Genomic DNA, 17,009 nt, shown 5'->3' with positions numbered 1-17,009 from the left:
ATTTTTTAAATTCAAGTATAATTGACCTACAACACTATGTTAGTTCCAGATGCACAACATAGTGATTCAATATTTCTATACATTACAAAATGATCTCCACGATAAGTCTAATTACCATCTGCCACAATTGCAAAGCTATTACAATATTATTGGCTATATTCCCCATGCTATAATTTCATCCCCATGACTCATTTATTTTGTAGCTGGAAGTTTGTAACTCTTAATCCCCTTCACCTATTTCACTCACCCCTGACCCTGCTCCCCTCTGTCAAACAACTGTTTGTTCTCTATATCTATGAGTCTGTTTCTGTTTTGTTAACGTTTGTTCATTTGTTTTGTTTTTTAGATTCCACATAGAAGTGAAATGAAATCATATGGTATTTGTCTTTCTCTTTTTGACTTATTTCACTTAGCATAATACCCTCTAGGTTCATCCATGTTGCAAATGACAAGCCTTCATTCTTTTTACGGCTGAGTAATGGTCCATTGTATATATATGCCACATCTTCTTTATCCATTCATCTATCAGTGGAAATTTAGGTTGCTTCCATATCTTGGCTATTGTAAATAATGCTGCAGTGAATATAGGGACACATGTATCTTTTTGAATTAGTGTTTCCCTTTTCTTCAGAAAAATACCCAGAAGTGGAATTGCTGGATGGTATGGTAGTTCTATTTTTAATTTTTTGAGGAACCGCCATACTCTTTTCCATAGTGTTTGTACCAATTTACATCCCACCAGCAGTGCATGAGCGTTCCCTTTCCTCCACATCCTTGCCACCACTTGTTGTTTCTTGTCTTTTTGAGAATATACATTCTGACAGGTGTGAGGTGATAGCTCATTGTGGTTTTGATTTGCATTTCCCTGATGGTTAATGATGTTGAGCATCTTTTCATGTGCTTTTTGGCCATCTGTATGTCTTCTTTGGGAAAATGTCTATTCAGATCCTCTGCCCATCTTTTAATTGGGTTGTTTGGGGGATTTTTGATGTTAAGTTTTATGAGGCTTTTTAAAAATATTTTGGATATTAACCCCTTATCAGATATACCATTTGCTTATGTCTTCTTCCATTCAGTAAGTGGCCTTTTCATTTTGTTGATAGTTTCCTTTACTGTACAAAAGCTTTTTCATTTGCTGTAGTCCCATTTGTTTATTTTTGCTTTTGTTTCCCTTGCCTGAGCAGACAGCGCCAAAAAAATATTATAAGACCAATGTCAAAGAGCATATTGCCTATGCTATCTTCTAGGACTTTCATGGTCTCAGATATTGCATTTAAATCTAATCCATTTTGAGTTTATATTTGTATATAGTGTGAGAAAGTAGTCCAGTTTGATTCTTGTTCATGTAGCTGTCCAGTGTCATAAATTATGCAGGCATTTTAAATGAGCAGAAAAAAGTATCAACATTTTACAAATTTTGAACATCAGTATGGTTAAATCCAGTGCTGAGGAGATATAAACACCAAAATAAAGACATTCAGATTACTTTGCTGTCTCCTTGTGTCTGTTTCTAATGTGAGGAGGGTTATTTTTTCTTGCTTTTGAATATTTTATCAACCAGCTTTGCAAGTTGATGATGAATTCTGGCCTGCACCCAAATTCTGAGTCTCCTTTGATTTAGGACCAACCTCAGAGGAGACTCACCCCACCCCAACTGTCAAGCAGGCTTGTTAGGCAGCTTCTGACTAGGCCACTTCTACGTCCAAGGACCCCCAGAGTACGAGTCGTTCCTTCTGCAGAACAGGAGAGAATGAAGAAAAACCAGTTAACGGGAGAAGGCAATATGTTTTGCAAGAGATTCATTTAGCCTGTTTGTGTACTTCACGTTTACTCTGAGTTCCCCACATTTTCTGGGGACTATTTAGAAATTTTCATGGAGGGTAGGCAGATTCTGCCTTTCCATAAATAGAACGGAGCTGCTCCAGGGCCGGCACTATTTTTTATTCATCTTTGTATCCTCAGTACCTAGCTCAGTGTCTGGAACACTGAAGTGCTTAATAAATGTTTACTGAACTGAGCTGGCCTACATTATGACTGCCCTTATTAAATATTTCAACATGCTAATAGTGATAGAGTCATTAGCAGACCTGTTATTTCCTCTCCTTACAGTCCTCAGGATGGATTAGAATGTCACAGTGATTCATGAAACAGTTTTTCTTTATAGCCATAACAGCTATTAAAGAGTGGGGTTGTTTTATGTGTGAAACTGCCCGTGGATTCACACCTCATTATTGGACCCTTAAATGCAAATGACAATTCTGGAGTCAATTTCTCAAGTAATTGTACCTTCTGCGGCATGCAGGGAGGCAGTGAGTAGGCCTCTATGACTAGGGCAGCCAGTGCCTTACAGCTATAAGTATATCCCTGAAATAGTCATTAATCATGTTATTAATGCCACCTATTGTTTATTAAATGCCTCCTATAGCCAGGCCCTGTAATAGGTACTATATATACTTTTTTTTTTAAGTTTTTAAATTTATTTTTAATTTTTAAATTAAAGTATAGTTGATATACAGTGTTTCAGGTATACAGCAAAGTGATTCTGTTTAATATATATTCTTTTTCGAATTCTTTTCTGTCATAGGTTATTACTAGATATTGAATATAGTTCCCTGTGCTGTACAGTACAAATAGATAAACAAGGGTTGTTTATCTATTTTATATATAGTAGTGTGTATCTGTTAATCCCAAATTCCTAATTTATCCCTCCCTGCCCCCCTAGTGCTATATATACTTTATGGTCAATCTTCACACAAAAATTACCATGTAGGCGTTATTATCTCCATTTTACTGATAAGCACACAAAGGCTTAAAAGGGTAGGGTGTTTGTTCAGGGGATAACCAAGACTCCTCATCGTTTGACAGAGTGAATTTAGAAAATTGCCTGAGGTGCCTTCTTGTTTAACGTACATGTGTTACCTGCATCTCTCTACATCTTTTTCTTCCTTTTAGAAAATGAATCATTTTCATAAAGCCAGATCATTCTATTAAGCTAACAATCAACTTCCCTAACCTTCCTCCTGGGAAAATTTTTTAAAAACTTTCTTTCCGGGCTTCCCTGGTGGTGCAGTGGTTGAGAATCTGCCTGCCAATGCAGGGGACATGGGTTCGAGCCCTGGTCTGGGAAGATCCCACATGCCGCGGAGCGACTCGGCCCGTGAGCCACAATTACTGAGCCTGCGCGTCTGGAGCCCGTGCTCCGCAACAAGAGAGGCCGCGATAGTGAGAGGCCCGCGCACCGCGATGAAGAGTGGCCCCCGCTTGCCACAACTAGAGAAAGCCCTCGCACAGAAACGAAGACCCAACACAGCCATAAATAAATAAAAATTTAAAAAAACAAAAAAACAAAAAAAACAACTTTCTTTCCTTTCAGGTTTACTTGTCATGGATTGACTACTGGTCAGAGTTATATTTTCCGGGTCAAAGCAGTTAACGCAGCTGGAGTTAGTGAATATTCACAAGATTCAGAAGCAATCGAAGTAAAAGCTGCTATTGGTAAGTTCTTAGAAAAATGAATTATTCTGAGTTACAACGAAAGATACCATCCTCTCCAGAAATTGTGTAAAACTTCTAATACTGCTCGATGATTCCATCCTCAGATGATCATTGTCTCTGACTCCAGGTGACCTCTAACCTTCCATAGCTGTCATTTTACAGATCTTCATCACTTATCCAGATTCTGTGCATCTGTAGCCTTTTCATCTTCACCAGTCCAAGTTTCCTCAGATATTTCCCATTGTGTGAATCTCCATTCTAACTTCCTGCTCATCCCGGGAATATGAAGTGCCATCCAATTCCATGAGGTGGTATATCACCCGTAACACAGAGCATCTCATACCTAAAAGCCGTTTCATCTGCGACAGAGCCTGGCTTGTTCTCAGTAACAGCACATTAACCTGCTTTTTATAAACTGCTAAAATTCGTGCGAGATGTGTGGTTGCTTGATATGTTTCATGTCTGCTGACAAAGTAACCAACAGAATAAAACCAGTAATAAAGTAATTATATGTATGTACAGTGATGTACCTTCCAATCTCAAGGTGGGAAAGGGACCCAGGTATTTCAGGGCAATTAAATTGAAATCTGTGATGTAGTAGCACGTATTTAAAGAGAAAGATTATTTAATATCAGTTGTCTTCAGTTAGCACCCCATATTACTTTTTAACATTCCTTATAATATGTTTGTATTATAAGGACATAGCGAACATGCTTCTTTGAAGTTGGGAGGTACAGACCATTACTATATCAGTAAGGTACATAACTCTAATTGTTATATAATCAAGATCTTCAATGTTTGTCTCCTGTGCACTTTATGGTCCTTTTCCCCCCCATTCTGTTGAATAATGGAGCTCTCTCAAGAAATGTCTGAGAAGTGCTTGTTTTTATATTTACTTGGGTCCTGCCAATCAAAATGCTTCCTGTTCTGTCTGTGGTTTTTTTGTTCTCATTTCTTCTATTTCAAAAATATGGAAATGTTGAAATGCTTCCTTGGTGTAAGTTATGTGAAATGTATTCTTTCCATATTTCTTGCAAAGCCAAGTGATTTCCGTTAAACCAAGATTGCTTTTGTTCTGTTTGTGGTGCTAATGTTTTTCTCATTTGTTCGATCAAGTAAGAGCACTCTGTACTATGTCCTGGTTCAAAGTGTTTCTGTTGTTATCTGGCAATTGTAGGGGGAGGAGTGTCTCCAGCTGTGTGGCCTGAACTGAGTGATACACCAGCTGGACTAACAGGCTCCAGGGGAGGCATGCATGACACCTCCCAGCCAACTTTTAAGAAAGATGCTTTGCTTGGTAGCAAACTTAACAAACCTTCACTACCCAGTAGCTCTCACAACCTGGGCCAAACAGAAGTGAGTAAAGTAAGTGAAACAGTTCAGGAAGAGCTTTCCCCACCACTACAGAAAGCAGCTCTTAAGGGGAAAAGTAAGTCTGACCCTCTGAAAAAGAAGGATCTAGGTGAGAGTTGAAACAGTAAAAGTGTCCTGTCTGTTTCCATCAGTGTCCTCACCTCTCATTGTCCAGATCACATTCTTCCATCTGTGTTCACTTTCATCAGTGTTCATTCTTGATTTTATGTTTTCAGTTATCCATTTGTAATACTTTTGTTTAATGAGTAATTAAACAATTTTATAGGAGTTTGGCTTTGACACATAATTCATTGTACTTAATGACAATAGAATATTTAAAGTAATTTGGTTATAGAGTCTCTTTGGTTTAACAAGCAGACACACCTTTGGCCTCATTTTGCTGAGAGAGTTAGATATGAGGGGGGAAGGATTTGATACTCATAGACTATGGGAGGTCCTTCAAAATATCCGTGTTTGGTAATAAATGGATAGGAAAAATATTTCACGAAAAAGTAACACTTTATCAGGATCAGGTTATTAACTTCTGTTTTTCATCCTCAGGTTTTCAAATTACCTTCACATTTAATTCAAATAAACATAAGAAACAATATCTCTTTGAGTTGTCATGAAAAGTTTAACAGGTCATTATAATCACATGTTCTATTATATATGATCCACAGTCCCAGAACTGATTTACTTAAGACTATTTATCAGTAGGGCTAATTACCTAATCAGAATTAGAATAGAAAGACTAATTATCAGTAATCAGAATTTTCTGATTAGGATATTTGGTATTTGTGGTTTATATATTCTAGGAGACAATGTTTTTCTTATCAAATAAAAATGAAATGATAAGCATATACTGGTAAATCATATCATGCCTCTCACCCATCCCCTATATATATCCCACCCCTAACTTCTATAACCTCCTCTGCTTTTTTGACACCTTTATTCGCCCCTTCAACTCAAGATGAGATAGGGTATTCATCTGAGAGTTTATATTCAACATTGCTCTGAAATAGAGAGAGTGAGAAAGCTTTTCTTTAAAATGTAAAGAATGAAGGAGGTTGGTGATGGGGTGAAGAGAGAAAAAAAGTATTTTATTTTTTTAAATCTTTATTGTTCTGAGAATCTTTTTGAATAAGAATGAGATAGTTCCTTTATCTCTGATAATCCAAATAAATATTCAGAAAATTCTTTTTAATGTTATTGCACATCTAGTGGATTTCTTTCCACCACCCCACCCTCTCTTTCTTTATCAAAAAAACATAATTTCAGTAGTTGAGTGAAAGTTTCATCAGCAAATCCACATAAATGAAGACAGACTTTTAAAACAACATCCAAATATTTTTCTGACTAAGCATTAATAAACACAGTGGCAGCTATGTAGTATTTTGTGCCATATGAATAATAATCCAGCATCAGGTTTAAAATAATGCAGCAAAAATTATTATACTAAGAGAAAAATCACATGGCTGATTGTTCCTGTTTTTTAAAAAAAACTTTTAACATGGCATGTAGCTGAGCTCCAGTATATGATTTTTTTCTGTGTGTAGACAGAACCTATATAGTTGTAAGGTCTCACAAGGGTACATGTACCTGAGTGGTGAAATGCTAACTGTTTGGAAATATATAGAAATTCTTAATAAGCAAATCAAGGCAGAAATTGATATACATATGTCATTTTCCTCAGGGAGCAAATGAAAACAAAACCACATAAAGAAACAAAAATATCTTACTTTTTCATGCTATTGCTTTAGGACTGAAGAGGTAGCATGTACCTCTGTCCTAAAATTTAGAGTTGAGATATACAAAGTAGGATGAAAAATAATCAATAAAGATATGTAAAGTATTGAAAAAAAGAAACAAAAATGTATATCTTGGGAAAAATATTTCTTCTTATGGGGAACAGATCATTTTTCCAGATATTGCTAGTTATATTTTCAGGATATTGTTAGAAATACTAACATTTTGCTGTTAGGATTTCAAAATTTATTCTTCCTTAGGAGTGGGGGGGGCAGGTTCTTTTTATCTTTGGAGTAGTAATTGCAGTGCAGTTTTTACTGTGTGTCAGTTTTTTTCCTCACACACCAAATCGATGCTAAGTTACTGGTGTCACGTTTTAGTTTTACACCATAGGACATAGTGCCCTCATGCATGGCACCAATAAGACAGTTTGATGCAGGTAGAATCATAGAAGCATTTCTGTCCACTCATGAGCTCTTCATGTTGCAACAGCGGCACCATCTCCACCCTATGATATCACTTGTCTTGAAAGTTTTCGTGACTCAATGGTTCTTGGATGGAAGCAACCAGATAAGACTGGAGGGGCTGAAATTACGGGCTATTATGTGAACTATCGAGAAGTAATTGATGGGGTACCAGGAAGATGGAGAGAAGCCAACATCAAAGCTGTCAGTGATGAGGCATATAAGGTACGTGTGTGGCCTTCAGTAGTGCGGGGTGTCATATGTCTGTTGACACACCACATGCACACAATGCACACACATGCACATACATGCACATGCCCAGCACCTTGTCAATGATTCCTGTCATTTCTCCAGTGTCCTTTGCCTGCAGTGACATGACTTTTGTGACAAATATACAAAGATGAATAGAAGTATTTTGGCTAACCAGGCAGTATATGTATTTTCTGATTTATACACATAAACATAATTTCTTCGAATATTTACTATGAAATATATACTTTTTATGAAAACTTATGTTTTTTACAAAAATTAACTCACAAGGTATCTGTAACAATATGCTACTAGTTTTAAGACTCCCGGAATCCAAAAGACTCTGGATTTTTAACTTTCAATGTCCAAATCATGAAGAATAAAGGGACATGGACCTGATGGCCAGACTCAGCTTGCCCTCTGTGAAGTGGCCCCTGTCTCGGTGCTCTGATAGCCACAAAGGGGCACTTCACGTGTCCATCCACGAGTTTCCCTGCTACAAGTGGGCCTTCACTGCTCGGCCCACCTCAGAGCACCTGAGGGGTCTCACTATTACCATAGCTACTGGCTCCCCTCTTTAGAGCATCGTCAGCTAGACCCAAGTTACCACCCCGTACCTCACAGAACCCCAAGCCGTGAGAGCAAGAGCAGGGTGAGGCCCGGGGAATGGTGCTTTCCCCAACTCAATGTCACATTCTTTTAACTTAACATCTAATATTTATGAAATATCACACGCATACTGAGAATACGTAAAACAAAATTTTATTTTTAAGATTCTTCCATGTTGGTACGAGTAGCTCTGACTTTATTGCTGTGTATTCCATTATATGACCATCTCACAGTAGACCTTCCCATTCAATTATTGACTGACATGGGGCATTGTAAGCCATATCAAACAATTGAGCTATGAACATTTTTGTACATGCCTGCTGGCACATATGTGCACTAGTTTCTCTAGGTTATTACCCACAAGTAAAATTGCTGGGCCAGAGAGTCTTGTTTATCTCCAACTTCACCACATAATTCTCTGCTGTTTTTCTGAAGAGTATGAGAATTCCCATTGCTCCACATCCTTCCAGCACTTGGTGTGTTCACACTTTTCCTGTTTTGACAATCTGGGTGTCAAATGAGTCTGAACATCTTCTGTGTTTATGGTCCATTTTGAAATCTTTCATAGCATGCCTAACAAGGTTTTTGCCCATTTTTCTAATGGGTTTTCTTATTGACTTATGAAGTTCTTTAAATATTTTGAGCATAAATCCTTGTTGGCTATGTAAGTTGCCTATATTGTCTCATTGGCTAGACTTTTCCTCTCCTTATGAACTACACCTATTTTCTTGTCAAATTTATTGTAGTCAGATTTACCAACATTTGCTTTGTCATTAGCGATTTCTGTGCCTTTTTTTTTTTTAAGAAATGTCTTCTAGTTCAGGGATCCTGAAAGCCATGGCCCCAGCTGGGACCACGCTATATAGATTATATTCTAAAGGCTTTACAGTTTGCCACTTACATTTAAGTTATTAATTCACCTATAAATGTTGTGTATGATGTGAAATAAGGGTCAAAATTGTTTTCCCTTTTATGGATACCCAGCTTCATGATAAAATCAGGTGTAGACTGGATCATGGATACAGATTTTTCTTGGCTTAAATCATACAGTAGGTAAACTTTGTTAACTCAGCTGGTTCCATCAGTACCTCCATTTATTAAGTATTTTTAATGTTCAAAGGATTATTTATAGTTCATGGATTTCTTTTTTGAATTTTGTTTTATTTATTTTTTTATACAGCAGGTTCTTATTAGTCATCCATTTTATACACATCAGTGTATACATGTCAATCCCAATCTCCCAGTTCATCCCACCACCACCCCCACCCCCCCGCCACTTTCCCCCCTTGGTGTCCATACGTTAGTTCTCTACATCTGTGTCTCAATTTCTGCCCTGCAAACCACTTCATCTGTACCATTTTTCTAGGTTCCACATATATGCGTTAATATACGGTATTTGTTTTTCTCTTTCTGACTTACTTCACTCTGTATGACAGTCTCTAGATCCATCCACGTCTCTACAAATGACCCAATTTCGTTCCTTTTTATGGCTGAGTAATACTCCATTGTATATATGTACCACATCTTTTTTATCCATTCATCTGTCAGGGGACAGTTAGGTTGCTTCCATGTCCTGGCTGTTGTAAATAGTGCTGCCATGAACATTGTGGTATTCTTTTTGAATTATGGTTTTCTCAGGATATATGCCAGTAGTGGGATTGCTGGGTCATATGGTAGTTCTATTTTTAGTTTTTTAAGGCACCTCCATACTGTTCTCCATAGTGGCTGTATCAATTTACATTCCCACCAACAGTGCAAGAGGGTTCCCTTTTCTCCAAACCCTCTCCAGCATTTATTGTTTGTAGATTTTTTTGATGATGGCCATTCTGACTGGTGTGAGGTGATACCTCATTGTAGTTTTGATTTGCATTTCTCTAATAATTAGTGATGTTGAGCAGCTTTTCATGTGCTTCTTGGCCATCTGTATGTCTCCTTTGGAGAAATGTCTACTTAGGTCTTCTGCCCATTTTTGGATTGGGTTGTTTGTTTTTTTAATATTTAGCTGCATGAGCTATTTATATATTTTGGAGATTAACCCTTTGTCCATTGATTTGTTTGCAAATATTTTCTCCCATTCTGAGGGTTGTCTTTTGGTCTTGTTTATGGTTTCCTTTGCTTTGCAAAAGCTTTGAAGTTTCATTAGGTCCCATTTGTTTATTTTTGTTTTTATTTCCATTACTCTAGGAGGTGGATCAAAAAAGATCTTGCTGTGATTTATGTCAAAGAGTGTTCTTCCTATGTTTTCCTCTAAGAGTTTTATAGTGTCCGGTCTTACATTTAGGTCTTTAATCCATTTTGAGTTTCTTTTGTGTATGGTGTTAGGGAGTGTTCTAATTTCATTCTTTAACATGTAGCTGTCCAGTTTTCCCAGCACCACTTATTGAAGAGATTGTCCCTTCTCCATTGCATATCCTTGCCTCCTTTGTCATAGATTAGTTGACCATAGGTGCGTGGGTTTATCTCTGGGCTTTCTATCCTGTTCCATTGATCTATATTTCTGGTTTTGTGCCAGTACCATATTGTCTTGATTACTGTAGCTTTGTAGTATAGTCTGAAGTCAGGGAGTCTGATTCCTCCAGCTCTGTTTTTTTCCCTCAGGACTGCTTTGGCTATTCAGGGTCTTTTGTGTCTCCATACAAATTTTAAGATTTTTTTGTTCTAGTTCTGTAAAAAATGCCATTGGTAATTTGATAGGGATTGCATTGAATCTGTAGATTGCTTTGGGTAGTATAGTCATTTTCACAATATTGATTCTTCCAATCCAAGAACATGGTGTATCTCTCCATCTTTGGTATCATCTTTAATTTCTTTCATCAGTGTCTTATAGTTTTCTGCATACAGGTCTTTTGTCTTCCTAGGTAGGTTTATTCCTAAGTATTTTATTCTTTTTGTTGCAGTGGTAAATGGGAGTGTTTCCTTAATTTCTCTTTCAGATTTTTCATCATTAGGGTATAGGAATGCAAGAGATTCCTGTGCATTAATTTTGTATCCTGCAACTTGACCAAATTCATTGATTAGCTCTAGTAGTTTTCTGGTGGCATCTTTAGTATTCTCTATGTATAGTATCATGTCATCTGCAAACAGTGACAGTTTTACTTCTTCTTTTCCAATTTGTATTCCTTTTATTTCTTTTTCTTCTCTGATTGCCACAGCTAGGACTTCCAAAACTGTGTTGAATAATAGTGGCGAGAGTGGACATCCTTGTCTTGTTCCTGATCTTAGAAGAAATGCTTTCAGTTTTTCATCATTGAGAATGATGTTTGCTGTGGGTTTGTTGTATATGACCTTTATTATGTTCAGGTAGGTTCCCTCTATGCCCACTTTCTGGAGAGTTTTTGTCATAAATGGGTGTTGAATTTTGTCAAAACCTTTTTCTGCATCTATTGAGATGATCATATGGTTTTTATTCTTCAATTTGTTAATATGGTGTATCACATTGATTGATTTGCGTATGTTGAAGAATCCTTGCATCCCTGGGATAAATCCCACTTGATCATGGTGTATGATCCTTTCAATGTGTTGTTGGATTCTGTTTGCTAGTATTTTGTTGAGGATTTTTGCATCTATATTCTTCAGTGAATTTTCTGTAATTTTCTTTTTTTGTAGTATCTTTGTCTGGTTTTGCTATCAGGGTGATGGTGGCCTCATAGAATGAGTTTGGGAGTGTTCCTCCCTCTGATATATTTTGGAAGAGTTTGAGAAGGATGGATGTTAGCTCTTCTCTAAATGTTTGATAGAATTCACCTGTGAAGCCATCTGGTCCTGGACTTTTGTTTGTTGGAAGATTTTTAATCACAATTTCAATTTCATTACTTGTGATTGGTCTGTTCATATTTTCTATTTCTTCCTGGTTCCGTCTGGGAATGTTATACCTTTCTAAGAATTTGTCCATTTCTTCCAGGTTGTCTGTTTTATTGACATAGAGTTGCTTGTACTAGTTTCTTACGATGCTTTGTATTTCTGCGGTGTCTGTTGTAACTTCTCCTTTTTCATTTCTAATTTTATTGATTTGAGTCCTCTCCTTCTTTTTCTTGATGCGTCTGGCTAATGGTTTATCAATTTTGTTTATCTTCTCAAAGAACCAGCTTTTAGTTTTATTGATCTTTGCTATTGTTTTCTTTGTTTCTATTTCATTTATTTCTGCTCTGATCTTTATGATTTCTTTCCTTCTGCTAACTTTGGGTTTTGTTTGTTCTTCTTTCTCTAGTTCCTTTAGGTGTAAGGTTAGATTGTTTATTTGAGATGTTTCTTGTTTCTGGAGGTAGGCTTGTATAGCTATAAACTTCCCTCTTAGAACTGCTTTTGCTGAATCCCATAGGTTTTGGATCATCGTGTTTTCATTATCATCTGCCTCTAGGTATTTTTTTTACTTCCTCTTTGATTTCTTCAGTGATCTCTTGGTTATTTAGTAACATACTGTTTAGCCTCCATGTGTCTGTGTTTTTTATGTTTTTTCCCTGTAATTGAATTCTAATCTCATAGCGTTGTGGTCAGAAAAGATGCTTGATATGATTTCAATTTTCTTAAATTTTCTGAGGCTTGATTTGTGACCCAAGATGTGATCCATCCTGGAGAATGTTCCATGTGCACTTGAGAAGAAAGTATAATCTGCTGTTTTTGGATGGAATGTCCTATAAATATCAATTAAATCTATCTGGTCTATTGTGTCATTTAAAGCTCGTGTTTCCTTATTAATTTTCATTTTGGATGATCTGTCCATTGGTGTAAGTGAGGTGTTAAAGTCCCCCACTATTATTGTGTTACTGTCTATTTCCTCTTTAATAGCTGTTAGCAGTTGCCTTATGTATTGAGGTGCTCCTATGTTGGGTGCATATATATTTATAATTGTTATATCTTCTTCTTGGATTGATCCCTTGATCATTATGTAGTGTCCTTCCTTGTCTCTTGTAACATTCTTTAATTTAAAGTCTATTTTATTTGATATGAGTATTGCTACTCCAGCTTTCTTTTGATTTCCATTTTCATGGAATATCTTTTTCCATCCCCTCACTTTCAGTCTGTATGTGTCCCTAGGTCTGAAGTGGGTCTGTTGTAGACAGCATATATATGGGTCTTGTTTTTGTATCCATTCAGCAAGCCTGTGTCTTTTGGTTGGAGCATTTAATCCATTCACGTTTAAGGTAATTATCGATATGTATGTTCCTATGACCATTTTCTTAATTGTTTTGGGTTTGTTTTTGTAGGTCCTTTTCTTCTCTTGTGTTTCCCACTTAGAGAAGTTCCTTTAGCATTTGTTGTAGAGCTGGTTTGGTGGTGCTGAATTCTCTTAGCTCTGCTTGTCTGTAAAGCTTTTGATTTCTCCATCGAATCTGAATGAGATCCTTGCCGGGTAGAGTAATCTTTGTTGTAGTTTCTTCCCTTTCATCACTTTAAGTATATCATGCCACTCCCTTCTGGCTTGTAGAGTTTCTGCTGAGAAATCAACTGTTAACCTTATGGGAGTTCCCTTGTATGTTATTTGTCGTTTTTCCCTTGCTGCTTTCAATAATTTTTCTTTGTCTTTAATTTTTGCCAATTTGATTACTATGTGTCTCAGCGTGTTTCTCCTTGGGTTTATCCTGTATGGGACTCTGTGCTTCCTGGACTTGGGTGGCTATTTCCTTTCCCATGTTAGGGAAGTTTTTGACTATAGTCTCTTCAAATATTTTCTCGGGTCCTTTCTCTCTCTCTTCTCCTTCTGTGACCCCTATAATGCGAATGTTGTTGTGTTTAATGTTGTCCCAGAGGTGTCTTAGGCTGTCTTCATTTCTTTTCATTCTTTTTTCTTTATTCTGTTCTGCAGCAGTGAATTCCACCATTCTGTCTTCCAGGTCACTTATCTGTTCTTCTGCCTCAGTTATTCTGCTATTGATTCCTTCTAGTGTATTTTTCATTTCAGTTATTGTATTGTTCATCTCTGTTTGTTTGTTCTTTAATTCTTCTAGATATTTGTTAAACATTTCTTGCATGTTCTCGATCTTTGTCTCATTCTTTTTCCGAGGTCCTGGATCATCTTGACTATCATTATTCTGAATTCTTTTTCTGGAAAGTTTCCTATCACCACTTCATTTAGTTGTTTTTCTGGGGTTTTATCTTGTTCCTTCATCTGGTACATAGCCCTCTGCCTTTTCATCTTGTCTATCTTTCTGTAAATGTGGTTTTTGTTCCACAGGCTGCAGGATTGTAGCTCTTCTTGCTTCTGCTGTCTGCCCTCTGGTGGATGAGGCTATCTAAGAGGCTTGTGCAAGTTTCCTGATGGCCGGGACTGGTGGTGGGTACAGCTGGCTGTTACTTTGGTGGGCAGAGCTCAGTAAAACTTTAATCCACTTGTCTGCTGATGGGTGGGGCTGGGTTCCCTCCCTGTTGGTTGTTTGGCCTGAGGCAACCCAACACTGGAGCCTACCCTGGCTCTTTGGTGGGGCTAATGGTGGAATCTGGGAGGGCTCACGCCAAGGAGTACTTCCCAGAACTTCTGCTGCCAGTGTCCTTGTCCTCACTGTGAGACACAGCCACCCCCCGCCTATGCAGGAGACCCTCCAACACTAGCAGGTAGGTCTCGTTCAGTCTCCTATGGGGTCACTGCTCCTTCCCCTGGGTCCCGATGCGCACACTACTTTGTGTGTGCCCTCCAAGAGTGGAATCTCTGTTTCCCCCAGTCCTGTCGAAGTCCTGTAATCAAATCTCACGTACCTTCAAAGTCTGATTCTCTAGGAATTCCTCCTCCCATTGCCGGACCCCCAGATTGGGAAGCCTGATGGGGGGCTCAGAACCTTCACTCCAGTGGGTGGACTTCTGTGGTATAAGTGTTCTCCAGTTTTTGAGTCACCCACCCAGCAGTTATGGGATTTGATTTTATTGTGATTGCGCCCCTCCTACCATCTCACTGTGGCTTCTCCTTTGTCTTTGGATGTTGGGTATCTTTTTTGGTGAGTTCCAGTGTCTTCCTGTCGATGACTGTTCAGCAATTAGTTGTGATTCTGGTGTTCTTGCAAGAGGGAGTGAGAGCACGTCCTTCTACTCATTGTCTCCTCTTTTAAAGCCTAGTTCATGGATTTTTTTCACGCTAATACATTCCATCATTTCTATTTTGCAAATGTTTTCACATTTATTATTTTATCACATATATTTACCCCCACAACAACCCAGTTCATACTGAGGGATATAGAAAATATGAGGTCACTCAGTAAAGAGCAGAAGTATTACAAGAATTTGAGTATTTTGATTCCAAGCTTAGAATTCATTTAATTTTCATCTGTACATGCATTCGTCTTCTGTTGCTCTGTAACAAACTACCACAAACTATCCCTGTTTGTGGTATCACAGTTTCCTTGAGTCAGGAGTCTAGGCACGGCTTAGCTGGGTCTTCTTCTCAGGGTCTCACAAGGCTGCAACCTAGGTTTCAGCTGGACTGCATTCTCATCTGGAACTCGAGTTCCTCTTCCAAGCTCACTGTTGTTGGCAGAGTTCAGTTCCTTGCAGCTGTAGGTCTGAGACCCTCACTCAGCTCCTAGAGGCTGTCCTTCCCCAAATGTGAGTGGCTAAGCAGTTTGAAAAACAGTATTTTCTTCTTCAAGGCCATCAGGACAGTGTTTCTCTTTAGGCAGGGCCCAAACCCCATTTTAAGAGTTTCTATCTGATTAAGTTGATCCTTTGGAAAAACTCACTCTCTCTCCTGTGTGTTTCTCCTTTGCTCTTATACTACTTCACACTCACAAAACTTCTCGGACACCAGCTGGGTGTCCTACAATTTAACTCAATTCTGACACTGTCTCCCTGAAGATAGACTCAGGTCCCACACATAAAGGGTTCAGTCCCCCAAGAAGAACCCTGCCCCCACTTCAGATGCCAGTTGAAAGTCCAGGATGTCACCTGTGCTTCTGAGCAACAGACTATAAATCAGTTTCCCACAACCTCCTCCTTGAGTTTGATTAATTCACTAGAGTGGCTCACAGAACTCAGAGAAACATTTTACTTACCAGATTATCAGTTTATTATAAAAGGTATAAATCAGGAACAGCCAGATAGAAGAGATTGATAGGGCAAGATATGGGGAACGGGCATGGAGCTTCCATCCTCTCTCCAGACCACCACTGTCCCAGCACCTCCACGTGTTCACCAACCTGGAAGCTGTCTGAACCCTGCTCTTTTGGGGTTTTATGGAGGCTTCATTACATGGACTTGCTTGATTAAATCATTGGCCATTGGTGATTGAACTCAATCTCCAGCCCATCTTCCTTCCCCGGAGGTCCAGAGGTCTGGGATGAGGCTGAAAGTTCCCACTCTCTAATCACATGATTGTTTCCCTTGGCAACCAGTCCCCATCCTTAGGTGCTTTCCAAAAGTCACCTCATTAACACAACAAAAGATAGTTTATAACTCTCATCACTTAGGAAATTCCAAGTGTTTTAGGAGCTCTGTGCCAGGAATGGGGACAAAAACCAAGTATATATGTCTTATTATAAATCACAATATCATAGTCAGGTGCACCCAGGATAATCTATCTCCCTTTTGATTAACTCAAAATCAACTGATTAGGGATCTTAATTACATCTGAAATATCCCTCCTCCTCTGCCATATGATATAATACAATCACAGGACTCGTATTCCAATACCCCTGCCATGTTCTGTTGGCTAGAAGCAAGTCTCAGGTTTCACCCCAATGCAAAGGGAGATTACAAAAGGGTGTGACTCATTGGGGGGTCACCCTAGAGTATGTCCAACATAGGAGGTAAATAAATAAAATGTTGAACCACTAGAAAAACAAACCTGAAACGTTCACTATCCATGATGTTGTCCATGTTGCAGATTAGCAACTTGAAGGAGAACATGGTATATCAGTTCCAAGTGGCAGCCATGAACATCGCTGGCTTGGGAGCACCCTCGGCAGTAAGCGCAAGCTTCAAATGTGAAGAGTGGACCATTGCTGTTCCAGGTAAACCAAGAAGACCATGTCTCAGCACTGAGGCTCAGAGTTTCTTCCAGTGGAACCTACAACCTGGAACTAAATTTAAGAGCTACATATACAGCTTCTAAGGGAGACAAATTCTCTCAGCCCCTTGTGTTTACATTAAATATTTCTACAGTACTATGAA

At 38.4% G+C, this 17,009-nt stretch overlaps 1 protein-coding gene across 1 annotated transcript in view; it reads left to right on the top strand.

The window, feature by feature from the left end:
• MYOM1 (myomesin 1) overlaps positions 1-17,009 on the top strand; it is a 137,264-nt gene that overhangs the window by 74,779 nt on the left and 45,476 nt on the right. Inside the window, exons 17-19 of the mRNA XM_082353480.1 lie at positions 3,374-3,495; positions 7,087-7,283; positions 16,723-16,849. Coding sequence (XP_082209606.1) covers positions 3,374-3,495; positions 7,087-7,283; positions 16,723-16,849 — 446 coding nt within the window. The remainder of the gene's footprint in view (positions 1-3,373; positions 3,496-7,086; positions 7,284-16,722; positions 16,850-17,009) is intronic.

This window comes from Balaenoptera borealis (genome assembly GCF_965194805.1).
Source record: "Balaenoptera borealis genome assembly, chromosome: 14".
Taxonomy (NCBI): domain Eukaryota; kingdom Metazoa; phylum Chordata; class Mammalia; order Artiodactyla; family Balaenopteridae; genus Balaenoptera; species Balaenoptera borealis.
This window is presented reverse-complemented; position numbering and strand designations above follow the sequence as displayed.